Consider the following 26,493-nt stretch of genomic DNA (forward strand, 5'->3'; position numbering starts at 1 on the left):
TAGGTTGTGGGGGAGAAGGGTGTCTTCTGCCACTGGATCAGATAGATAAAGGTGAGGAGTCTTTAGCTCCATGCAGTGACCTTTGTTCTGTCCGCTGGTTTCTAAGCAATGGCCCTTGTCACCTGGTCTCTGGACATCCACCCAGCATCAAAGTTAAAGTTTTGAGCTACTGAAACCCAGAGTCTGTTCCTCGGGCATTGCTCCCTGTCTGACGTGACTGGTGCTGGGCTCAGCTGCAGTTCATAATGCTCACTCTTACAGGGATATCCACCTAATCTCTCTGCTCCTCCTGGCTGAAGGGAGTGCCTATCACAATCAGCTTCCGCCCCTCTCCGGGCTGAGCCCTGCTGTGTGCTCCCGGGTGCAGGGCTGCATCCATGGCCCATCTGAGCCCTTCTCCCTACTTGCCTCCCCAGTTTGTTCCCACTTGCCCATTTTTAGATGCTTCAATGCACAGATCTCTCAGGCATGTTTGTGTGTTGAGCAGGGAATCCTTTGTTGAGCTATAGCTGTTCAAATTGTTCAAACTTCCAGGGGAAAGAAGGGAATCTCTCATGCTACCGTTTCTCTGACGTCCTCTAAGTTTGGATGCTTTTGAAGAGTCGCAATAAAGTGATAGGTTTTCCCTTTTCCTGGTAGAGGTGGAAGGCAGAAGAAAGCAAAAAATCCTGGACAGCGTCCGTGCATTGACAAGACCATGGATTTTGCTGCTGTTGGATGGCATGCCTACAAATGTCTGTTAGGTCCATTTGGTCTAATGTATGGTTTAAGTCCAATGTTTCCTGGTTGATTTTCTGCCTGGGTGATCTGTCAGTTGCTGCAAGGGAGGTATTGAATCCCCCTACTATTGTTGTATTTTCTGTTTTTCCCTTTAGATCTGTTACTCTTTTCTTAATATATTTAGATGCTCTGATGTTGGGTGTATATATATTTACAGTTGTTTTATCTTCTTGATTAATTGACCCATTTATCATTACTTATTGACCTTCTTTGTCTCTTAACATTTTTGGCGTAAAGTCTATTTTGTCTGATACACAGTTGACACTTGAACAATGTGGGGGTTAGAGGGACTCGCCTCCTGCATGGTTGAAAATCAAGTATAACTACAGTCAGCCCCCTGCACATAGGGCTTCCCAGCCATAAAGTTGACCCTCGAACAACACTGGCTCGAGCTGCACAGGTTGCATGAGTAGACCCACACAGTTCAAACCTGTGTTGTTCAAGAGTCAACCGTATAGTTATCCCTGCTCTCTCTTGATTTCCAGATACATGGAATATCTTCTCCATCCCTTCGCTTTGAGCCTGTGAGTGTCTTTAAAGCTGAAGTGAGTCTCTTGGCAGCATGTGGTTGGGTCTTGTTTTTTAATTCATCTAGGCATTGGGTACCTTTGGATTGATGAACTCATTTACCTTTAGAGTTATCATCGATATCTAAGAACTTATTGATGCTTATTGTTTGCTGGGTATTTCCATGGTTTCCTTTTCCCTCTATTTCTACCTACTATTATAAATTTGTCATTTTCCATGGTGGTATTCTCAGTTGGCTTTATCTTTGTGCATCTACTCTTGGTGTTTGTTTTGTGGTTACCATGAGGCTTGCATATGACACCTCATAGATAAAAGTTCCCTCACAGCTGTTAGCAACTTAACTTTGATCATCTATAAAAGCTTCACTTTTTTTACCCCCCTTTTAAATTTTTTGTCATTATTTACCTCTTTTATATAGTGTATTCAGTAACAGTTTATAGTACCTATTATTTTTGATACTCTTTTCCTTGATCTTTATAATATAGTTAAGAGGCTAATACACCATTCTATTACAGAATTAGTTTTCTAAGTCTGACTGTATATTTGCCTTTATTAGTGTGATGTGTATTTTCATATGTCTTCATGTCACTGATTGTCATCTTTTCATTTCAGCTTGAAGAATTACTTTCAGCCTTTTGGATAGATGATCGGCCCCCTGTACTCTTTCCTTGGGGGAAGGGGGACTCAGAAAGTTCTTCTTACAATGTCTGCTACATCCATCTCTTTCCCCCCAGTGGCACGCCGGAATCTCCACCAGGGAAGGCTGGGTTTCTGCACCTTCTCTGTCTCCTGTGGGTATCCACCCGGGACAACTCTCTCCAGGTTTTTCCTGACTGGCGAGAGGGGTTGAGGCAGGCTCACTGCTCCACTGGTTCCACAGCCCATATCGAGGTGTCTGCCTATTGCCAAGTGCACAGGTGAGAGACGCCCCTTGGGTCCCATGGCATGTGGGGCTGGATCCCAGAGCAACCACCAAGGCACTTTGGCTTGTGAATGGATGTCTCATTCGCTGTTTGAAAAACAGGATGAGGAACATCTTTTGCCGCCATGCTGCTGATGCCACTCGTGTGTCCCACTTGTCCTAAACATAATTTCCCTTAGTCTGGTTTTTTGTCCTGTTCAGTAACAAACTTCTCCAGTTGTCTTCTCTGACCTTCGCTTCTGCATCATTTGCCTTCGGCAGTCACTTGTGCGTGCCTGTTATCCCCGTGGCATCACCCCCATCCCCTCTTCCCATCTGCTGGCTTCCTTAACCTTGTCAGATCTCATTACTTGCAAAAAATATACTCTCCTATAACCCTTAGCCCTGTCGATTTCTCTCACCCGAGGATGTTTTTATTGGTTTTAGAGAGGGAGGGAGGGAAGCATCAATGTGAGAGAGAAACATTGATCGATTGCTTCCTGTACGCTCCCAGAGCGGGGATCGAACCTACAACCTAAGTATGTGCCCTGAGCAGGAATCTAATCCATAACCTTTTTGGTGTATGGGGAGAAGCTCCAACCGAGCCACCTGTCCAGGGCAAGACTTATTTTTCTTTTTTTAAAAAATATATCTTTATTGACTTCAGAGAGAGGAAAGGAGAGGGAGAGATAGAAACATCAATGATGAGAGAGTCACTGATCGGCTGCCTCCTGCACACCCTCGACTGGGAACCGAGCCCGGAGCCCGGGCATGTGCCCCGACCGGGAATCGAACCCCAATCGCCTGGATCCTAGGTCAAAGCTCAACCGCTGAGCCACGCTCGGCCAAGAAAGACTTATTTTTCTAACTTTGTTTCCTGATTTTAAAAGTAATGTTCATAGTACAAATATGGAGAAAAGTGGGTCACCCCAGATCAATACTGGGCCCTCAGGTGCCATTCTCCTCCAGCTAACTCCTGCTCACCTTTCAAGGTTGGGTTTGCATGTAATTTTTTAAGCCTTCCCCAATTCCTTCCCCTTCTCGTGTTGTCCTTTCTCTGTCTCCTATAGTTCTGTGTTTGTTCTTGCTTGCACCTAGCTCTGGTTTGTGAGTAGAATGTTTTTATTTGATTGAGGCCCTCACTCGGATGTGAGCTGCACAGGGACAGGCAGTGTGTCTGTTCTGCTGTCATGTGATCAGCGTCAAACACAGATGTTCTCGGAGCTCGTGTGTGTTAAATGAGTGGTGTCTGCAGCCTCCTGGGTTTCCTTAGCGTTCTACACCTTCAGCTACACTCTGCCCTATTTCTAGACAGTAGGAGGTTTTTAATCTTTGCATCTTGCAGCCTTCAAGTGGCTGTAGAAGAGACGTTAGGACCGTGGATGTTGACTCCGAGCGGCTCTGGGTCTCAGCTTTCTCTCCAGTGTGAGGTTAAGAAGTTGGACTAAAGGTTTTCAAACTGCCCTGTAGAGTCACAGGGAACCTTAGGATGCTTTTCCGGGGCTGCCTAATTGAAATGTCAACTTAGAACTTGTTGACTGGATTGCTAACTTCTCAGATCTGACTCTGAAACACCAGTCATGAGCCGATCCCCGGAGCTTGGATCTTGACTTTTTTTTTTTTTTTTTTTTTTTTTACCAGCTCCCAGGTATCAAGCAGGCCCTCTAATGCACATTTGCTGATTGAGTATTGACTACAAAGAAGGTGCTGATGAGGGCAGACACTCGGTAAGACAAAGCTGTTGTTTTCAGGTTGCACTGTCCAATACAGGGTGGCGACAGCCACAAATGGAAAATGGCTAGTCCAAACAGAGGTGCTGGGAGCCTAAGACACAATGGGTTTTGAAGACTTAGTGTAGAACAAGAATGTAAACTGTTTCATTCATCGTTAATATTAAATAGTGAAATGGTTTTAGATTATTAAAATTTTCACCCTTCTCAGTTATTTAGAATTATACAGGTGTCCCATATTACATATTCTCATTTGACAACAGTTTCATGCAGTTTATAATTCAGGTTGACCTTTTGTGAAGGTACATACCCTTTAACACCTTGCCTCTCAAGTGTGATCTGCGGCCAGCAGAGTCACTGTCACTTGGAGGCTTGAGAAAGAGCAGAATCACCACCTCCACCGACCCCAGGCCTGCTCCGATTCTGTACTTTAACGAGAGGCTGTGACCTGGAGCACAGAAACAGGACTCCATGTGTTTCCCTAAACATAGGGGTCATGGATTAACCTGAGGGACCAGAGTGCTCCTGGGGGTGATGAGTCTACAGATGAGCCCTAGGAATCTGTAATGTACTAAATTTTGTGCAACATGTTTTGTGCACGTATGTGCACGTGCATGTGGATTTTTGACGAAATGGCCCATTGTTTTTATTTTCCTGAGTTACAGCACTGTTATGAAAGGATGGTCCCCCATCAGCAACACTGGGAACTTGTTGGCAATGCAAATGCAGGGGTCAGGCCAGCAGTGTTTAACAAGCTCTCCTGTGGTCGGATGTCAGAAGTTTGAGAACCACTGAATTAGATACTGAAGGCAAAAAGAGGGCCAGGTCGCTCCTTGCATGAGCAGGAGGGCGATGCTGACCTGAACTGAGACTGGTTCACGTAAACTGGTTAGAGGAGTGGAGTGACACTGGGAGCGATGACAGGTTTGATTCTGGATGTACTAAGATTGATGATACTGACAAACTTCCATGGAATAATTTTCTATTTGTATGATCAGCCTAGTCTAGTGTAAGGGTTAAGAAAACAGGTTTTGAGGTCAAACAAACCTGACTTTTTTTTGAATTGGTAAAGGTATTTTGAGTCTTTTTGAAAGCTGGGAAAAGTACGTTCAATGTAAGTGTTTAAGTGAATAGTTTTTCACACAGTTTTTATATGAAGTTGAACAGTCACCAGCAGATAACCCACTGTGTGATCACCATGCGATATAGCTGTGTTTAGTTTGGGATAGTGGAACGGACTAAGTCAACAATGTATTAAAGCCAGTTTTTTTAAATACATTTATTAACCAATGTTAACACATTAAATGAATCTATATATTGCTAGTCAGAGCAGCTTACAAAATGCCAGAATGCATCATAGAACTGGACAGCCACAATGAGTAATTACAATGTGCATAGTGGCTAAGCTCAACATCTTGATATAGCTTTATGATTCGCAGAAATTTTTTAATAATGATTCCTAAAACAATCAATTGTAATTTTACCTAAAACTTACAAAACCAGGCCACAATCTTTTTTTAATTTTGTTTTTTTTTTTTTTAAACACACAGTTTTCACGCTGTAGTAACTTGGAAATGTGCAACCGTGTCAACGGAGACAAAAAAGCCAAAGTAACACGAATCTTACGTTCATGCAGCTATCAGTAAATAGTACACACTCTGGAATGATTTTACACTGAAAGTACTTCCACAGTAACTTGCTCTCATAGGGGTGGATCGAAGTTTTAAAACTTGAGAAACGATCAAGAGAAGGTAAGTGTTCTCGGTTACGATGCCTCAACCAGACCACAGCAACACTGATCACACAGCAACGAGGAGGGACCGAGATGGAGTCACTGCGCAATTCAGGGACAGTGGTGACGGCGCTACGCGCAGCTCCTGCAAGCCGCTGGGCACCGCTGGGCAGCAGCTTGTCGATTAACTCGTGTCACCGCCATCTGCAACAGCACCAGGACTGGGTAGATGATTATTTCACAGAAGACTTGGTTACATTTTTAACTTTAGAGTGACCCTGACAAACCTAGAGAAAACTTTTTAAAAGGTTTTTCTCCTGATTCTTTCACTTCCATTGTGTGTAATTGCTTTAATAAATATCAAAGGTCTAAATAAATATTTACAAATTATTTCTCTAACCTTAAAAAATAACTAAATGATAAATGGGAATTTGACTTGGTCTAAGATCATTCTTTGAAAAAAGATTTTTCTTTAAAAAAAAAGTAATTTCAGTTTTTCTGGCTGTATTTTATATATCTATGTATAAAAAACTCATTATTCAACTATCGATCCATTCCTATTGGTAATGCTTCTTCAGACATTCCGCAAAATACAGACTTTTTACAAACCACGGCATCTTTAATACAAGAAAATTAACATGCATTATTCTTCATTCTGTACAGCGATGGGGTCATTAGTAGGCAACGACCCCATTACCACAAACATAACGGCTTCTGTGAAACTTAAGTGCTTTCTTTCCTTTTAGCATTAACTTATAATATACGAGGTGACACCAGATAATAGGCAATCGATATTTGGGGAGGGAAGGGAAGCATTAAATAAATTTGTATGCCCCATCTATAATTTCATGTACGGATTAAGGTAGTTTTTGGCTTAGTTTATTTTTGTTGTTTATTTTGTTACAAGCACTCATGTTAGGACAAAGATGAAATGTGCAAACTTTAAAATTTAAATATTCATTTTCTCTAAGATCCAGCTCAGTAAAAGATTACCCCCAGTTCCCTGCAATTTTAAACTACAAGATCAAAGCTAATAATTTGTTATAAAAGTTATATATTGAAAAGAAATAATGAAAAACACAATTGGGAAATATTTAAGAAAAAATATGCAGGACTAGCACCTGCTGTGTCAACCCTGTTCCCTAAATTCAATCATATACCCACTGGCATAACCAATAGATAATGCCTTTAAACAGTAAATTAAGCTGAACAAAACCAGCTCAACAAGGTTAAGAAATAAATTTCACATCAAGGTAGTATGTTTTATTTCTGAAACAGTTCTGTAGTTCTTACATTCAGACCTATTTTAAATGTTTGTTAAACTCACTTGTGTACACCTGTTGTTTTTTAAAGATCTGTTGTTTAAAGGTTAAAATCTCTGTAAAACCTAAAAATGTTTTAAAATTTGCTGTAAATGCAACAAATTCTCAATTAAATTTTATTTAAAATAATACCCTCCACTGATGTTACTTTTACCCCCGAAAAACTCCAGAGGGACATTAACAAAAGATTTAAACTACTGTGCAAAATCTCTTCACGAAAAGTGTTTAAAGGCTGGTGCAAAATGGGAAGCAAATTCTAAACAATTTTGGCTTCTTGGAAACAAAAACCGTTGTGTCTGAGAAGAGCAATCATCGGTGACTCTCCAGCAAGAACCCGCCTTCATCTTTTCCGGCGACAGGTGCGCTTGTGCTCGGCGTGCCAGTGCTCCTGCTGGCACTTAATGGAGCAGTAGGACGTGTTCCAGCAGCAGTGGTACATGGCCTCCTCCTCACAGTTGTAGCACTAGAGGAGAAATCATGACCAGTGTTTAAACTTGGGGTTGAATGCGTAGGAAACTGGTTAATATTGTAGACCTCTGAAGCTGTGATTTTAAAGATCTTTTTGGCTCAACCATAAACAACATCATGATCATCAGAATATGTTGTGTGTACTGAGCGGGATGGCTGAGGCTGCAGTATGTAGTCAGGCATCAGCGAATTCAAGCTTACCCGGCACAACTTGTTTATGTTTGTGTGTTGATGGTAATGACCCAGTAGAAATAAAACACTTTCTATTTCCTTAAAAAGATCTTGAGAGGACTCTGGGCTGATGACAGAACAGGAGCCTGGAGTGACTATTTGGAACGCTGGAGTCTACTGAAGGCTCGCAACTTACCGGGGAGGCGTGGACAGTAAGTTGTGGTCAATTTCAGCAGAGTAGCAGCTGCCCACCACCAGGCAGGCAGCTTGCCCCTGTATCTGCATGTGCGAGCCAGGGTTGACCAAAAGTGCCCTGTCCTCCAGACAGGGGGGGTGGCCGGTGATGTTTTGTTGTCAAAAGCCCCTTCTCTCCAGCTGAAGTGATTTCCAAGTTAAAGGGCCAGAAATTAAAGATTAAGACATTCAAAACCAACCACACATACAGGGAATATTAGTGAATGAGCATGCCCTGGGAAAGGCTCAGAAAAGGCCTAGAAGACATTGCGTTTACACCGCAGGCTAATTCTTGGCACAGCCAACAATAAACCCTGGGGGGAAGGGGGTTCTAGAGTTACCATATTGTTAGATTCAAATGTCCAGTGTTCAATAATAATTTAAACATCACAGGGCATACAAAGAAACAGAAATGTATGACCATTCAAAGGGAAAAAAAGCAATAGAAACTGACCCTAAAAAGGCCCTAAGGAGATAGACTTTAAAACAACTACTGAAGATGCTCAAAGAACTAAAGGAAGTTATACAGAAAGTCAAGATGTGTGAACAAAATGGAGGTCAATAAAAACAAAATCTGGAGCTGAAAAGTCCATGAACTGAAGTGAAAAATTCACTAGAGGGATTCAAAAGCAGATCTGAGCAGGCACAAGACAGAACATGGAAATTAACAAGTATAAGGACCAAAGAGTGGAGGAAAGCAAAAAGAGCTGATGGGACCTGTGGGGCACAACTCAGGACACCAAGATGCATATATTTGGATTCCCAGAAAGAAAAGGGCAGGGAAAATATCTGAAGAAATAATGGCCGAGAACTTCCCAATCTGATGAAAAATACAAACATTCAAGCAGCTCAATGAACTCCAAGAGACCCCCATCAAGACACATTAGAGCCAAAGTTAAAAGAGAATCATGAAATAGCTGGCAGGGTAGCTCAATTGGTGAGAGCATCATCCCGATATGCCGAGGTTGCAGGCTTGATCCACAGTCAGGCATACACAAGAATCAACCAATGAATGCATAAACAAGTAGAACACAATCGATGTTTCTCTCTCAAATAAAAAAAAAAAAGGAATCATGAAAGCAGCAAGAGAGAAGCAAACTATCACATACAAAGGATCACCAATATATCATCAGATTTCTCATCGGAAACTTCGTAGGCCAGAAAATAGTGGACTGTAAAGTGCTAAAAGAAAAAACTATAAACAGAGAATCCTATATTCAGCGAAACAGTCCTTCAAAAGTAAAATAAATTTAAAAATTCCCATAAACAAAAGCTGAGGGAGTTCCAAAGATCTCCGTGAGGGTTAATCCTGGGCAAGTGTAAAAGTTGGTGCTATTGTAACTAATGGCTTATAACTACATTTTGTTTCCTAGGTGATTAAGAAACATACATTTTTTTTAAATGTTTTTAGTATCAAAGCTATTATTACTGTAAATTTTGTTTGTAACTCCAAATCTTGTTTCCTACATAATTTGGAAGATTAATTTATGTTTTGGGGCACACAGTGTAGAGATATAATTCTGTGACATCAACAACCCAAAAGGAGTGGGAACAGGCATAAAGGAGTTTTTGTGTGTTACTGAAATTAAGCTGATATAAATTAATATTACAGAGTTATAGCTTTAGGATGTTAAATGTAATCCCCACAGCAACCACAAAGAGCAATAGAATATACACAAAGGAAAGAAATTTAAACATTAAAAAATAAAAATCTAAACACAAGACAGGAATTCAGGAAATGAGGGACAAAAGGTATAGGGCGCATTGAAAACAAACACAATGACAGAGACCCTCGTACCAGTAATCATTTTAAATTACATGGATTAACTCTCTAGTCAAAAGGCACAGATTGCCAGAATGGATAAAAACACATGATCCAACTCTGCTGTCTAAAGGAGTCTTGGTTGGACACAAACAGGCTGAAAGTGAAAGGATGGGAAAAGACGTTCCATGCAAACAGTAATGAAAAAGGTATGGAATACCAACAGACTTTAAATTTTAAAAAAGCTTATAAAACAGATACTATATAATTGTTATATTTTCTTGCTGTATTGAACCTTTATTAATATAAATATTTATGTACCTAATGAAAGATCATCAAAATATATGAAGCAAAAACAGAACTGAAGGGAGAACACCAATGTATCAAAGAAGAAATCACAAGGGAAATTAGAAAACACAACATACCAAAATTTAAGAGACGCAGCAAGGCAGAGCTCAGAAGGCAATTATTAGTTGCAAACACCTACCGTAAGAAAAGAAAGATCTGAAATAAGTAACCTAAAAGTCCACTTTAAGGAATTAGGAAAAACAAACTTAACCCAAAGCTAGCAGCAGGAAAGAAATCATGATTAGAGCAGAACCAAAGTAGGCAATAGAAAGAGAGAGGAAAAAAGTCAGACTGAAAGATGGTTCTTTAAAAAGGTAAACAAAACTGACAAACCTATAGCTAGATGGACTAATAAAGGAGAGGGCTCAAATTAATAAAATCAGAAAATCAGAAATGAAAGTAGGGACCTTACTACTGAGGCCATCAAAAAGGATTATAATAATGCACTATTAACAATTACACACGCCAAATTGGATAACCTAGGTAAAATGGACAAATTCCGAAACAAAACCTACCAAGACCAAATCACAAAGAATCAGGAAATCTGAGGAAACTGTAACTAGTAAGGAGATTGAATTATTAATCAAAAATCTCCCAGTAAAACAGAGCTCTATACCTGATTTCTTCTCTAGTAAATTCTACCAAATTCTTAGTTGAAGAAAAACTAATACCAATTCTTCTCAAACTTTTCCAAAAGAAAAATCACAAATGGTTCAAATGAAAATCAACTAATGTAATATACCACATCAACATAATTAAGGAAAAAAACAGCACGTAATCATCTCAATTGATGATCAAAAGAAAAAGCATCTGACAAAATTCAACACCTTTCGTGATAAAAACACTAGGCAAAACATGAATAGAAGGAAACTATTTACACGTAATAAATAAAAGCCACATATGAAAATCCACTGCAAGCATCATACTCCTCATCAATGGTGAGAGGCAAAGTTGTCCTCTAGATCAGGGACAAGACAAGGATGCCCGCTTTTCACCTCTATTCAACAGGGTACAGAACATTCTAACCAGAGCAATTCGGCAACCAAGAAATAAAAACTACACAAATTGAAAAGGAGAAGGTAAAATTATCTGTTTGCCTATGATATGCTCTAGGGTATAGAAAACCCTAAAGATTCCAGAACACAACCGTTAGATCTAATAAATGAATTCAGCAAAGTAGCAGGATACTAAGTGAATTCACTAAAATCGGTTACATTTCTATACAGGAACAATGAAAATCTCATAAGGAAAATTATGAAAACAATTCTATTTAAGATCCCTCAACGTAAGAATAAAATACTTAGAAATTAACTAAGGAGGTGAAAGACGTGTACAATGAAAACCAAAACATATTGCTGAAATTAAAGAAGACATTAATAAATGGAAACACATCCCATGTTCATAGATTAAAAGACTTAAAATGTTAAAATGTCAATACTATTGAGAGTCATCTATATAATTCAATGCCAATTCCTATCAAAATCCCATGACAGCCTGCTGGCTTGGCTCAGTGGTTGAGCATCGACCTATGAACCTGGAGGTCACAGTTCCATTCCCGGTCAGGGCACATGCCCCGGTTGCCGGCTCAATCCCCAGTAGGGGGGCGTGCCGGAGGCAGCTGATCAGTGACTCATCATTGATGTTTCTCTCACTCTCCCTTCATTTCTCTGGAGAGAGAGAGAGAGAGAGAGAGAGCGCGTGTGTGTGTCTATATATATATATATAAAAAATTCCCAATGACATTTTTAGTAGAAACAGAAAAGCCCATCCTAATTTTCATGTGGAATCTCAAGGGACCTTGCATAGCCAAAACAATCATGGGCTCCCACTTCCTGACTTCAATACTTATTACAAAGTTACTTGAATCAAAATTGTGTGGTACTGCCCTAGAGATAGACACAGACCAGTGGAATATAATTGAGAGCACAGAAATAAACCCTTGCATTTTTGGGCAAATGATTTTTGACAAGGGTGCCAAGACCATTTAATGGGGATCAATCTTTTAATAAATAGTGCTGGAAGGAAACTGAATCCTTATCTAATACCATAAAAAAAAAAAATTAACTCAAAATGGATCAAGGAGCCCGGCCGGGCGTGGCTCAGAGGTTCAGTATCGACCTAGGATCCAGGCGATCAGGGTTCGATTCCCGTTCAGGGCACATGCCTGGGTTGTGGGCTCGATCAATGACTCTCTCATCATTGATGTTCCTGTCTCTCTCTCTTCCTCTCTCTGAAATCAATAAAGACATAAAATAAATAAATAAATGGATCAAGGATATTATAAAAGTAAGACCTAAGATAATAAAACTCTTGGAAGAAAACATAGAACAGAAGCTTCACAATACTGGATTTGGCAATGATTGCTTGGATATGACACTAAAGGCACAGTTAACAAAAAGAGAAAACAGACAAATCAGATTTTATGAAAAAAACCCCACAGAATGGGAGGAAATATTTGAAAATCATATATCTGATAAGAAATATCTAGAATACATAGAGAACTCATAAAACTCAACAACAAAAACCTTGATTCAAAAATGGGCAAGGGACTTGAATAGACACTTACCAAAAAGATACTAGAATGCCCATAAGCACATGAAAAGATGTTCAACATAACTAATCACCAGGGAAATGCAAATCAAAACTACAATGAGATAATACCTTCTACCCATTTGGATGGCTACCATCAAAGTTAAAAAACAAATGTTGGGAATGTAAAATGGTGCAGCTCCTGTGGAAACAGTATGGAGATCCCTCAGAAAATTAAAGACAGAATTACCATATGAACCAACAATCCCACCTAAAAGAATTAGAAGCAGGATATCAAAGAGGTATTTGTATATCCACATTTATAGCAGGATTGTTCGCAATAGTGAACGCTGACATGCGAATGAATATCAAGCCTTAAAAAGGAGGAAAATTCTGTAATATGCTACAACACGGATGTTCCTTAAGGACATTATGCTACATAAAAAAGGACAATTATGATAAGATTACACTTCACCACTGAATATGCTATTATCAAGATCATTTATGACCCAAAACCAGTGGTCAATTCTCAGCCCTCAACTTACTTGGCAACGTTGGGAGACTTTTTGATTGTCTCAACTTTGCAGGGCAAAGGGGAAGAGGTGCTACTGGCATCCAATGGGTAGGGGCCTAGGATGCAGTCAAACATCCTACAATGTACAGGAGAGCCCTCCCATGAATGTTATCAGTACTGAGTTTGAAAACAGGTCTGAACAAAGGGGAAGAATCTATGTAATTTAGACTGTTTGGACCTGGGAGAAGAAAATGGCGCGCAAGTAAAAACTAAGATTTCAAGTTGAGCTGGTAGAAGGATGGTGGCATCATTAATAGACACCCACAGGGAGACGAACAGGCAATGGGAAGATGAGGATGGGTTTTGGAAATAGACACTTGAAAGTGCATCCATACAGACATGTGAGCTCTTACAGAGACAGCCGGACCGACTATATACACACTGATATAGGCAGACCTACAAATATAGGTTTGACAGGTGACAGTAAGAGTCCTAAGGTAGGACCCAGGGAGAATAGCCTACATTTGGTACCTAAAATTGTACACTCTGATATTCTTCATTGCTTATTCTATGCTTTCTTATTATTAAAATTAATCTTTTGAGGTATTTTGTGATCTGATTATGTCAGCATTGCAACTTCAATATAGTTACCATTAGAAAAACGTGGAGAGCCCGTTCTAATTTTTGGAAACAGTTGTAATGAGTCAGATCTGTGTTTGAATCTTGGGACTGTGTTACTCATGTGAGTTTGGAACCAAGTTTATTTAACTTCTATCTTAGTTTCCCCAACTTTAAATAGTATTTTAAACAGCACCATCCTTTCTCCCAACTACCCTATTACCTTATTTACACATTCACTCATTTTATATCTCTCCCTTTCTTTGTGGATATATTTAAAAGATGTATCTTTCTAACTATATTTCTCTTTTTTATGTATCATTTTAACATCCATTTTTTGGAATCTGACATACCTACATAATTTTTGTCCTATAATATTATAGTATTTCTTACAATAATGTCATTTAATTATAATACAATAACAATTCTAAATATTTTACCAGTCTACCTGAAATGATATGATGAGCAGAAGCAGCTTAGAAGGGTGAGTTCCCGCTCTACCAACCAGGTTTTTACTGTTTAAGCTCATAAGCCTCAAATTCCTCACCTAAAAAAATGGGTATAAATCAAAGCAGTACGGTATTGGCATAACAGACACATAGATCAATGGGACAGAATCAAGAGCCCAGAAATAAACCCATACACATATGGTCAATTAATTTACAACAAAGAAGCCAAGAATATACAATGAGGAAAGGATAGCCTCTTCAATAAAAAGCATTAGGAAAACTGGGCAGCCACATGCAAAAAAATGAAATTGGACCACTATCTTATACCATCTACAAAAATGAACTCAAAATGGGTTAAAGATTTGAATGTAAGACCTGAAACCATAAACTTCATAGAGGGAAAGAGGGTGTGTAGTTATCAGTCTTGATGATTTTTTTTAATTTGACACCAAAGCAAAAGCAAAGATAAACAAGTTGGGCATATTAAAACCCTTCTGTACAGTGAACAAAATCATCAACAAAATGAAAAGGCAACCTGTGGAATGAAAAAAAATATTTGCAAATCATGTATCTGTTAAGGGGTTAATATCCAAAAGAAAGAAAGAAATACAACTCAACAGGAAAAAAAAAATAACCACAAACACACCAAATAACCCAATTTAAAAATGGGGAAAGGACTTGAATTAACATTTCTCCAAAGTAAAGACATACTGATGGCCAACAGGTACATGAAAACATGGTCCACATCTCTAATAGGGAAATCCTAATCAAAATCATAGAGATGATCACCTCACATCTCTTAGAATGGCTATTATCAAAAAGAGGTAAGTGTGGCGAGAATGTGGAGAAAGGGAACACTTGGTGCACCGCTGGTGGGAATGTAAACTGGTGCAGCCACTGTGGAAAACAGTATGGAGGCTCCTCAAAAAGTTTCAAACAGAACTGCCATATGACCCAGCAATCCCACTTCTGGGTACTTATCCAAAAGGAAATGAAAACAGGATACAGAAAAGATATATGCACCCCATGTTCACTACAGCATACTCACTACAGACAAGATATTGACACAACCTAAGTGTCAATGGATGAATGAATAAAGAGGATGCTACACACACACACAATATGCAGGATTATTCAGCCGCAAGAAGGAAGGAAATCCTGCCATTTGGCACAGCATGGATGGACCTTAAGGGCATTATGCTAAGTAAAATGAGTCAGAAAGACAAATATTGCATGGAATTACTTATATGTGGAATCAAATACATACATGTAACAGGATCAACTTCACAAATATAAGTGCTATAAAAGGCAGTATTATAATTCATTATTACAGCCGCCTCTTCCCATGTCCTTGATTGTTTAGTAAACTTATGGGGGTTTATTAAGTCTAGTGTCCCCTTTCTGGCTTTCTCTTGAATTTACATGATGGTAGAATTACAGACATGGTGTTAGGGTACTGTGCTTGTTTTATCTTGGGCGCACTTTAATTTCCATCTAGTGATACTTATTTCATTATTCATCTGTTTTTCCTACAACTTATTTACATAGATTCTTCTAAATTATATGCAACTTTCCCCTTCTTGCCCAATCTTTATGATGTTTACTTCCCTCATGAAACATTTACTTGACATGTATATTTAAAGACTTTTCAGAACATAGCCTGGATCAAATGAAGAATCACTAAACTGCCTACAATAATTCATTAAAATTAAAACCAAGTTATGAGCTTTTGGGAGCAAAACTTTCCCCCCAGCCAATTACCTGAGATCTGTGGAGAAATGTGTGTGCTCAGAAGCTTCTAATATAGGTAGGAAACAAGAGTCACAAACATTTTTCATTTAATGAAAAATGAACTATTTCTCAGATTCTAACTAGAGTTAGAGACTAGTGAGATATTACTATTATAAAGTAAAAGTAATCAATTTCTTTAATAGATCTAATGTATAAATGTAAGTCCAGTAAATTCTGAAAATCCTTAATTTGCTACTGTGATTCTTACATTTATACTTTCATCACAATTTAGATATTACCTATCAGGATTGGCAAAAGGCCAGCCAATGTATCCAAATAAAATACTTGCATACATGGAGAAGTTATATAAATTAATTGTACTAAATGTGTTATGCATTAAAGTATCATAATCTCAATTTAACAAAATAATTCTAAGCAATACTCGGTACTGTGGGTTCTGGAGTTGAGAAATTATAGGACTTCTAATAAAATTTTAAAAGTTAATTAGCCCTGGCCAGGTGGCTCAGTTGACTGGAGCATCGTTCCATCGTTCCTACAAAAGGCTGCAGGTTTGATTCCCGGTCGGGGCGTATATGGGAGGCAACCAGTTGACGTTTATCTCTCTTTCTCTCTGTCTGTAAAAATCAATTTTAAAAAATCATATCCTTGGTGAGGCTTAAGAAATTAACTAAAGCTGACAGTTTCATACTTGATCTTATTTCATGGATAATATCTGCATATGCCACATGTATCTTTCTAAATTGATTTCCATCATACCTATGGTACATTTTCAACAATCGGATTCTTAAGAATATATTGATATTTACCCACTGCTTCTTCTTGGTCTGAGAAATTAGTTGTTTGTGCTGTGTTGCTAGCTTCTTGATTTCCTCTACAAACTCTTCTTTACACTTTTCCTTTACTTGTTTACATTTTCTGTCCATCTCACCCTGCATATTGGCGACAGCTTTATTTACAGCTTGTCTTTTTTCTTCTTCCATCTCAGAACGCAGCTGAAATGAAAAAGAAGTTAACCCACAATATGTCAGCTCACAATTTACAAAGACCTTAATACAGCTTCCCTTCATTTAAGAGCTGTGAATATTTAGGTGCGAAAAGTATTGTTGATTATAAAAGATACTTTATTACATTCCTAGTTTTAGTGTATTTCTAGTTTTAAAAAGCAGCTGCCTGGTTGATGCATGAGTGAAAGAAGCTAAACTACTATAGGAAAGGAATCACCATGTCCAGAGGTGAGAGGGGAGCATATGCTGTGGGGGCTCCTTACCTTTTCTAGAGCTTCTCGTACAACTCTTTCAGTTTCTCGCTTGTGATCAGACTTCATTCGATCTTTAAAGTCATTGAAAATTTTGGTGTATTTGTCGTGGCACATGCTTTGACACACTCCGTCACTGGTGGTCTGGGTGCTTCGATGCAGCATTCTTGGTGAAGAGGCACTTAACTTCTTTGTCTGAGTTGACACTGAAACTTTTTCAATTGGCTGAGGCATTGTGGGGATTTCCTGGCTGGAACTGACTGCTTCAGTTTCAGGCTCTGGTTCCTAAAGGGTAAGGAAAGTGCTTCAATGTAAAACAAAACCATTAACTCACTAGTTTAAGAATAAGCTCTATCAGGATAAAACAGTGATACACACAAAATAGTCACATAAGAAACTATTAAAAAACAACACACATGCAATTAAGATAGTAAATTCTATTAGGTATATTCTACCACAATTTAAAAAAAAAAAAGAAAAAAGCCATGCAATTAATAGCTACAATGATTCTAAACAGTAACTTCATCTACAACTTCATTACATGTTAATACTAGTGTTTTATTTTAAAAGACCAATCAAAAAAATTTTATCATATTAAATTATTATCAATTTATAGTCACTTTTGGGGCTAGATTCATTAACAAATTTCCTAAAATCCTAAACCATTTTTCACTGAATATGAGTTTGGCATACACCCAGATTTACACCTGGATTTAAAATATGCATGGATTATACACTTTAAAAGGCTGAGCTTAACTCTAATTTCCTTGTTTTAAAATGTTGGCCTGATTTGCTACTAGCTGAACGCTTTGTGTTTAGTAATGCTGAGAACATATCACTTCCAGAAAATGCCACAAAGTACACTCCCACTTAGCCAGACTTGGTCAGTGGTTGCTTGACTGAGGGCACGTGTGCGTTTTCCCAGTGATAGCACATATTGACAGAAAGGTCAGAAGAGTGGGTTTAAACTTGGTTGATACTATCTGACTGATGGCAATGCATTTCACAAGTACACATCACGAGCAATCGTCTTGACCATAACTTTGAAAACATTTCCTGTGCCAATGCCACCTGGAAATTGCAAGGTGCACAACTTACTTCTTTTTTGGGTTCCACACTTTGATTACGTCGCCCTTTCTTTGCTCTTGGTTCCTGAGTGACCTTTAGCTGTGGGCATCATAAAAGTAACAGCATATTATTCCAGACACTGAAACACTTCTCTGCTGAAAATACTAGCTATGGACCCACAGGTAAGAAGTAACTTATTCCATTTCACAAAGTCACCTCTTACTCATTACTGCTCTGATGTGCACGGCATGAGCAAGCTACTGTGCCTTCGGAAGAGCAGCAGTGCACTTACTCTCTTCAAACAGGCAGAGGCAGGTCAGGGCTGTGGGTGGCTTAGCTGTTTGAATTGGATTCACTCTCTTTTGCAGAACACTTTACAAATGTTTACATGAAAGGAAGGAGGAATGTCAGAATCTGCTCTTTAGAGCAAGGAGTGTGCACTAACAATGTTCACATTTAAAATAACACCTGATGGGTGGTTTCGATGGGGATCCCGCTCACCTGCTCATTGCTGGTGGAGGAGATGCTGGACTCCGCCTCCTCCTCCCCACGGTCCTCGTTCTTAGACTTCCAAAACCTTCCTTCACGAAGGAAACGCTGGTGCAGTTCCAGCTCATCACAAGCCTTTTTCCAGCCCATACTGCGCTTAACGTGCAGCCGATGGACGTTGACTGTGATGTCCTGTATGTTTTCAGAAGGAATCCAAGCCCTAGCAACATTGAAAGGTATAGTTAGAAATTTCCAAAATGGTGGTGGTGGACACCACCCACTGTAAAGAATGATTTGTGGAAATTTCAATTCACTGAGGCTATTAGTTATGGCTTGAATAAACACTCTTACCAAGTAGAAAACAGGAGAGGTAACTGTTGTTTTTAGTCATCAAAGCAAAGTTTGGAACTGAAGTGATTCAAGTGTCTCAGAACTGTTCCCTGTTTTAACAGCTTAAGTTTGCCATGGTTTATATATATTCTGCATAAGTCCTTTTAAAAATGTTACCTCTTGTTGATCTAAATACTGTAAGTTACTTAAAATCTAGCTATTTGCAGATGAGAACTACAGAATCACTTGAAATTGCCCAGAAATTTTCATGAGATTCATACATACACAATATGAGGATTCCAAAACTATTACCTAGTGAGTTATATTTATATCAAGTCCCTACTCATTAGATGAACCATGATTAATGAATAGAATAGTGTCTGAATCATTTGGCAACCAAGTTTACAGCTATGAAAACAATTTAAAGTGTCTCTGAATTATGTGTAATATTGATCTAAAACTACACGATGAAAAACTGTATCTGACTGTATTGGGAAAAGTGCTGAAAATTCAAGAAAAATTTCCAGGGCACCAATGATTAGACTGGACTGAAATTAGTGCCTATTGAGAATGCTGTTTACTATGTGCCGCTGGAAGGCACTGCAAAGCATACAGCAGTGAGGCCTACCTGAGGCTGAATGTTACTGCCATCAATAAAGGTATTTTAGTTCACTTTTTAAAAGCAGTGGGTTTTTAAAGAGATTACTGTTACGAACAGTGCTACCTGGAACAAACTCCCGAACAATGAGAGTGCTTTCCCCTTAAATTATCTATTTATCCCCTCGATATAAAATTGATTCATATCTATTCTTAATATGGGAATTAAGTCTCAACATAGCTCAGGATACATTCCTAGTCTCTTTAATCAACTCCATTATTGTAGGTAATCAGATTTCAGTTTTAAAGGTATCAGTGGGTATGCAATCTGATCTACAAAAAAATAACGAAAAAGGCAAACACTCCACAGTTTAAAGTGCTTAATAAACAGAGATATAATCTAATTTGGCTATATCTATACACCTGTAAAACCTGAATGCTCTGAATATATGCAAAATAAAATGGCTCAGGGATCAGAAGGCAAATGAACTAAAACGGTCCTATTTCTTTCTTGCAGGACCTGATTTCCTGCCAGCTCCTCCTGCCTGTGCCATCCCCCCTCCAGCTACATGCAGCAGCAGGAGTTAGCCTTGACACAAATGCCTTATCAGCTACCTTTATTTCCTCTGGCAGGCAAAACCTTGCAAATCCTACAAAAACCCCACTTATGCTTTGAGGGATCAGTCACCTTTCTTCCTGGAACATTACAACTTGCTCAGGGTAAAGGGAAGTAGCAAGTTCTCAGTGTACAGAAGGGACTGGTCTGAAACCAGTTATTTTTTTTTATTTTTTTTTCCTACCTACATGTAAAGATATGATGAACTGGCAGGTGAATATTTATTGGTGGTGATTGCTGCAATACAATGTGAATGTTTTTAATAACACTGAACTGAACACTTATAATGGTTACAACAGTAAAATTTATTTATTTAGTTAGTTAGTTAGTTAGTTAGTTATGAAAACTTGCCACTGGTGGCCCTTACTGGCTATCTGGTCTTGCTGTATAATATGTTGCTTAATTAAAACTCATGATTATAATATTGATAAAGTTTGTTTTCCAATGAATCAAACATTCTAACATGACAGAGTATAATTTTTAAGGTACTCCCTTATCAATCCTTCACTCCAAGTATCTTATTGGTCACACTGTAACCAGGAAAAGATAAAGATCAGATTGATAGTAAAACTGTAGGTCTTTTCTTTTTCTATAACTATGTCTTAGAACTTAAAATCATGTAGTTGTTTTTTTAAATGTGTTTTTTATTGACTTCAGAGAAAGGAAGGAAGAGGGGGAGAGAGACAGAAGCATCAGTAATGAAAGAATCATTCACCAGCTGCCTCCCGTATGCCCCTCACTGGGCACTGAGCCTGCAACCTGGGCATGTGCCCTCTCCGGAGACCGAACTGTGACCTCCTGTGGTTCACGGGTCGACGCTCAACCGCTGAGCCACACCGGCTGGGCAAATCTTTTATTTTCTAAAATAAAAGCCTTTGAGTCCGATCTATCCATAACTTTTAGATAAAATCTTACAGGAAATAAAGTTTTTTGGGGAAAACCTCTGGAAATATAATTTTGTTTTAATTCTCTCTTCAGACAACAAACTTACTCTAAGGACCCAAGTAGATTAGCTCAACTATTCTTTTTTTGCTCAACTACTCTTTTAAAATATTTTCTGCATCATAATACACCGAAAAACGTAAGACAAGTTAACTCATATTATTAATAAAATATCACTCATAGTTGATACTATAAAGCTGTTTGAAAATTGGTAAAAAAGAAAAAAATTACAGGTAAAAATTCTGATTGTCAATTATTCTAAGCTAGCAGTATGGTCTTAAAACATAACTGAATTCTTATTTTTTCTAAGTTAACTGTACTTAATGAAATTTTAAAAATTGAATCAAACTTTTCCTCTGTAGTCTGTCCATTTGTATTATAATGCTAACCTTCACTAAGTATTTGCTACATACCAGGCACTATGCTTTGGTCTTTATATATAAAAATTTAACCCTTACAAACTCTTTTAAGATAGGTAGTATTGAGGCCCCTATTTTACGAGTGAGGAAACAAGTCTGAGGGAGACTAAATAACCTGTCCAAAACTAGAGTAGAAAATGATGGCGCAAGGACACAAATCTAACCATTCCACCTTCCCTGGTATCAATCACAGACTTCTACAGATTAGTGTTTCTACAGAGAGACTGCCCTAACGCCCTTGTGACGTGTGCACTGTGATTCCTTGCCTGTTTCGATGGAAAACTGAAACCAAGTATGATGTACTGAGCACGTAACATTAAAAATTACTGTTTAATAATCATAAAATTAAAACATTCATTTTGTACTAATTATGGTATCATTTAACTCATGTTTCTTGCCATGAAAGCAGTGTCAGCTAAAATCTATCTATGAAAGAACTAAATCACTTTTTTTTTGGAAATTTTACACTATTCACAGGTTTCTTAGAACTTCTACTTAAATTAAATGAAGACTAGGTAAAAATTCACTATGGGAGGAATAAGGTCTCTCATTCTGTAGCTTCTCTTACAATAATAACAACTATACAGTACACCCTCAGGCAGGACAGGAGACAGGCACTACATGGATTATAAATTTAAGTCCTTACACAGTATGGCTTTTAGATCATGTAGCTGACTGTTGGCACTTTCCCCCCTTTAAATTTTTTTTTTTTTATATCTTTATTGATTTCAGAGAGAGGAAAGGAGGGGGAGAGAGACAGATAGAAACATCAATGATGAGTCATTGATTGGCTGTCTCGAGCCTGCAACCTGGGCATGTGCCCTGACTGGGAATCAAACCCCGATCTCCTGGATCCTAGGTTGATGCTCAACCGCTGAGCCACGCCCGGCCGGGCTCCCCCTTTAATTTGTGTTAAATGAACCCCCCAACAAATTTGTGTGAACTGTTTTTCCTATCGTGGCTTGATTAGTTGGACTCATTAATCTCCAAGTCCTATCGTAGCTCACAATACTTGAATTCACTTTTAGAGTCAATGCTATTATGACACATTACTCAGGACAATATCTTAAGACTTTCTAATTTCCAATGTGCAGTAAAATTTAAGGTCTTAATATCACAATAAAGGAGATAGCTATAATTTTACAGTAGAGTTTGGCATTTTTTTGGTGAAATACTTAACTATGCAAAAATTTTATAGTAATGAAGTTTTTACCCTTGAGATACATATATTATGAAAATGTAAAGTTTTAAGCTTTGCTGTATACATATCCCTAGCAACAGAAACTTTAAAGATGCCTTGAAAGATAGCTGAAACAACCATAGTGTCATTATAATACTATGAAATGGACACATCCTGAGAGCACTTCCCCTCCACTGCCATTAGGAATTCAGTCTCAGCATTAACACGCATCTGAGTTCAACAGTGTCAGTTACTGAAACTGTCTTCCTTAGCAAACGGTATCTGAAATATACTTAGAAACACAATTTATAGAAATCACTGTTAGTTGCCTAGTCAAGTTATATGCTGATTTGTTTCTTTAATTTAAAAGAAACTTCAAGCTGTTTCTGATGAAGAAGCTACCAGAACACTGATAACGGCCGGACTGGGTCTTGAGAACTCCTCAGAGCTCAGCCACGAATGCTACACATGGGTCGTGATTACCTCTGATGGTGGTGACCAAAGAAGCGGACGTCAACCTGATTGTCCTCCTTCTGCATGACCTTGGCTGGCCAGAATCCAAAACCTTTCATCTTAGCCCAAACCAGTTCATGATTAGGTATCTGGAAATAAAACGTTCTACCTTGTCATATTACTTTTAAAGTATTAAATACAAGTATATCATTAATATTGAACTAGTCAAGTATAATTCATTATTTTGAAAACATTTCTAACTCCTAACTAAACACACAGAACTTTTTCTTCTGGGATTGACTGACTTTGCCTGCAGAAAAACACCAAAAATTAAAATTTGCATCACAGTAGGAATATGGACCTTCACTTCTGAGGAGAGACAGGAAAAAATGCTCCCTTAATATCCTGCAGCACTATGGAATGGGAGTGGGGGCAAACCGAAGGCCCTCACTATCTTTCATGACCCCGTTAGAAATGGGAGGATTTTAGGCCCTGATTCGAGCCTATCTAATCAGAGGTTCAAATTTTAATAAAACTTTCAAGTGACTGAGCAGCACAGTCACTTCTCAAAGACAGGCCGCTCGCAGGTGGCCTTTCATCTGTGCCTCTGGGGCTCCAAGTACATGCACAGGCTTCTGTCATCATCCTTCATGTCATTTTAGGGGAAATATAGTTATTAACATATATAAAGCCTTAGATTTCTTGTGGAATGAGAGGAAAAGCGAAAACCTATTACATATATTAAGGTTCAATGTTTACTACTTTTTTTTAATCCTCACCCAAGGGGGATGTTTTTTCCATTGATTTTTAGAGTGGAAGGGAGGGCGGGGGAGAGAGAAACACTGATGTGACAGGCACATCTACTGGCTGCCTCCCATACCTGACCAGGGTGGGGATCAGACTGCAACCCCGGTACATGCCCTTGACTGGAATCGAGCCGCTGGCCCCGTGCACAGGCGACACCCTGACCACTGCGTCAGGCTGGCCAGGGCCCAATGGTTATTCTCAAGTCCCTCATTGTCAAGTCAGAAGTGGATAACAATCCTGAGTTGTTTTTCCCGTGTCTCAGTTTTTAGACTCATTAAAACCATATGTACTATGATATAAAGAAACATTTAGGAAGGATTATAATCTTCAAGTAAATGAGAAACTTCCTTAGAGCATCATACACTTAAGAGGTAAAACACAAAAATCACAAAATGTCACATACACAAGGATAGCAGAACCAATTGTCAGGACGAGCATTTGACAAATAGAAGCAGTTCTTGCAAAGTTGCAGCTCATCCAGCTGAAAAAGAAAAGCAACTATTTTAGCCTACATAAAATATACATGTGCATTACATGATATAAAATTGATTTCGTGTAAATTAACATTCTTGTTCATGTACACAAACAGCCTTGAGTTCTGTTCCTAAGCTTAAAGTTTTCAATAACACAGGAAAAAGCCTGCTGCATTCCTTGTCAAACCAGCCTGTGATCCCAGATCGCATTTAAAAGAGAAGACAAATTCCTTACAAGGCCTGCATGTTTGACCTCTGCGTTGCAGCCTCGCTGGTGCCTTTGGCTATTTAGCACTTGGATTAATGCAATTTCCTCAGAAAGGTCTTCCTCATCTACCCACATAAAATATCCACCACCAATAACAGCAGCCCCTACACTTTGCCTCATTCTCCACTTTAGTCCTTGTTTTCTTTCATAACATTCTTTTACAACCTATAAAGAAACAATTTCATCTGTTTCTTTTTCTGAGTCTCCCTCTTCAGAATACAGCTCCATGAACTTCCAGGAAGCCAGTACCTTGGTCACCATTTCATTCTTCCCAACACACTGCGCAGCAGGTAACAGACTCAATAAATATTTGTTGAATGAATTTTAAAAAGTCAAATTTGAAATGAATTTAAGAAACAAAACTTTTATGTAACTGAGACACTTTTGCAAAGACAATATGGTTACAGGTGAGTGTTTCAAATAAGAAAGACCACATACACAAAAACCTTCCCAAAATATGTATTTCATTTATTGTAGAAATATAAACTTGGGTTTTTGCCTGTGTAGTATCTTTCGTTCAGAGAGGGTAATATTTGTTGAGTGTCTCTGCCCCATACAAAACACGTACATGCATTAGGTAACTAACACCTTAAAGGTAATTAAAGAAGACCAAACAAAATTTCTTTCTAGTAGTAACTTAGTAACTAAACCTCCCAGGATGTCTCTGAGAATAGTCTGCCAGAAATTTTTCCCCGGTATTTGCATTATTTCCCGTGTATGCCAAACATGGAAATAAAATATTTAAAGGAAATATAAAATATATATAAGACGAGTGGAATTCTGAAATAAGTTAATTTGGAATATAGTGAAAGTTTAATTACTAGGAATGGACAGTACCTCATGACAGGTGTCTTTATACAGCATCCTTGCTATGTCAGCTTGCTCACTGTCTGCTGTAATTAGAGACAGATATCCATTACCAGTAATCTGGAAACGAAAGACTATCAAAATTAATACACTCATTTAAATTTTCTTTCAATTTCACATAAGTGGACGTATACTTTTTAAAACAAAATATGTATTTTTAAAAAGTTCAGGCAGAAAAATAAAATTCTGCAGGCAACTTTAATTTCACATCCAACGTAACATTAATTCTCTAAGTATAAAACGGCCTCTTTCTGTACCTTAAATGATAGAACATTAGTGGGGAAATGACCAGAATTAATCACAGTGCTTACAAAGAGCCTTTCAACTCAGTTTGTACATAGAACTATAAAAAGTAACACTTTCATCAGTTAGTGTACTAGTGTTTTGTTTTTGGACAGTCAATTCTATAAGCTATCACTATATTACCAAATATCTTAAAGATTAAACATTACTTGTAATTAAAGTAATTTTTAATGTAATGTTTTATAAAAGGTATTTCTCAACATGGGATGTAAATTGTATGACAAAAAAATGAAAAAGAAAAAGAAAAAAATATTCAACCTCCATAGAAAATCACTGTGTTGTGGAGAAGCAGCTGAGCATCAGCTTTGAACTCCTCGTAACTTCGGTACTTTCCTTCATTCACTTTCTGCAGTGGGCAAAAGAAAATGGTAAAGGAGTTACCAGTGATAATACTTGTCTGCATTATGCTGACATCGTTAGTGTGAGGGACATAGAATTTTCCAGAATGACATCATTGCTACTACTCCTGTGCCCCAGTGTTGACGGACCACATGTAAGAGAAACCCACAACTCCAGTGCAGTCAGAATGTGCAGCAGGGTGAAGTGTGGCAGAGCTCATGTCCTGCAGCCACCGCTGTCCTCTGCACT

General features: G+C 38.3%; 1 protein-coding gene and 1 long non-coding RNA gene across 12 annotated transcripts in view; one reads left to right on the forward strand and one right to left on the reverse strand.

Annotated features, from left to right (window-relative positions):
* The first annotated feature begins 1,216 nt into the window (after nt 1-1,216).
* On the forward strand, nt 1,217-5,700 carry LOC107532537 (uncharacterized). The gene is made up of 3 exons (XR_001602750.2): nt 1,217-2,225; nt 3,851-3,936; nt 5,490-5,700. It is a non-coding gene; the product is annotated as an uncharacterized LOC107532537 (long non-coding RNA).
* A 1,212-nt stretch (nt 5,701-6,912) lies between these two features.
* Nucleotides 6,913-26,493, reverse strand: part of ZMYND11 (zinc finger MYND-type containing 11) — a 121,389-nt gene continuing 101,808 nt past the window's right edge. For 8 of the 11 annotated variants that reach the window (XM_087826062.1, XM_087826093.1, XM_087826076.1 and 5 more), the window contains 9 exons: nt 26,164-26,251; nt 25,573-25,628; nt 24,398-24,475; nt 23,218-23,336; nt 18,663-18,870; nt 18,192-18,260; nt 17,106-17,378; nt 16,645-16,830; nt 6,913-7,456 (listed from right to left, as the gene is read on the reverse strand). In XM_087826062.1, coding sequence (XP_087682188.1) covers nt 7,334-7,456; nt 16,645-16,830; nt 17,106-17,378; nt 18,192-18,260; nt 18,663-18,870; nt 23,218-23,336; nt 24,398-24,475; nt 25,573-25,628; nt 26,164-26,251 — 1,200 coding nt within the window. In that variant the 3' untranslated portion in view covers nt 6,913-7,333. The remainder of the gene's footprint in view (nt 7,457-16,644; nt 16,831-17,105; nt 17,379-18,191; nt 18,261-18,662; nt 18,871-23,217; nt 23,337-24,397; nt 24,476-25,572; nt 25,629-26,163; nt 26,252-26,493) is intronic. The other 3 variants (XM_087826094.1, XM_087826079.1, XM_087826070.1) reach the window with 1 other exon arrangement.

The sequence above is a fragment of the Miniopterus natalensis genome, chromosome 1 (assembly GCF_054644295.1).
Source record: "Miniopterus natalensis isolate mMinNat1 chromosome 1, mMinNat1.hap1, whole genome shotgun sequence".
Taxonomy (NCBI): domain Eukaryota; kingdom Metazoa; phylum Chordata; class Mammalia; order Chiroptera; family Miniopteridae; genus Miniopterus; species Miniopterus natalensis.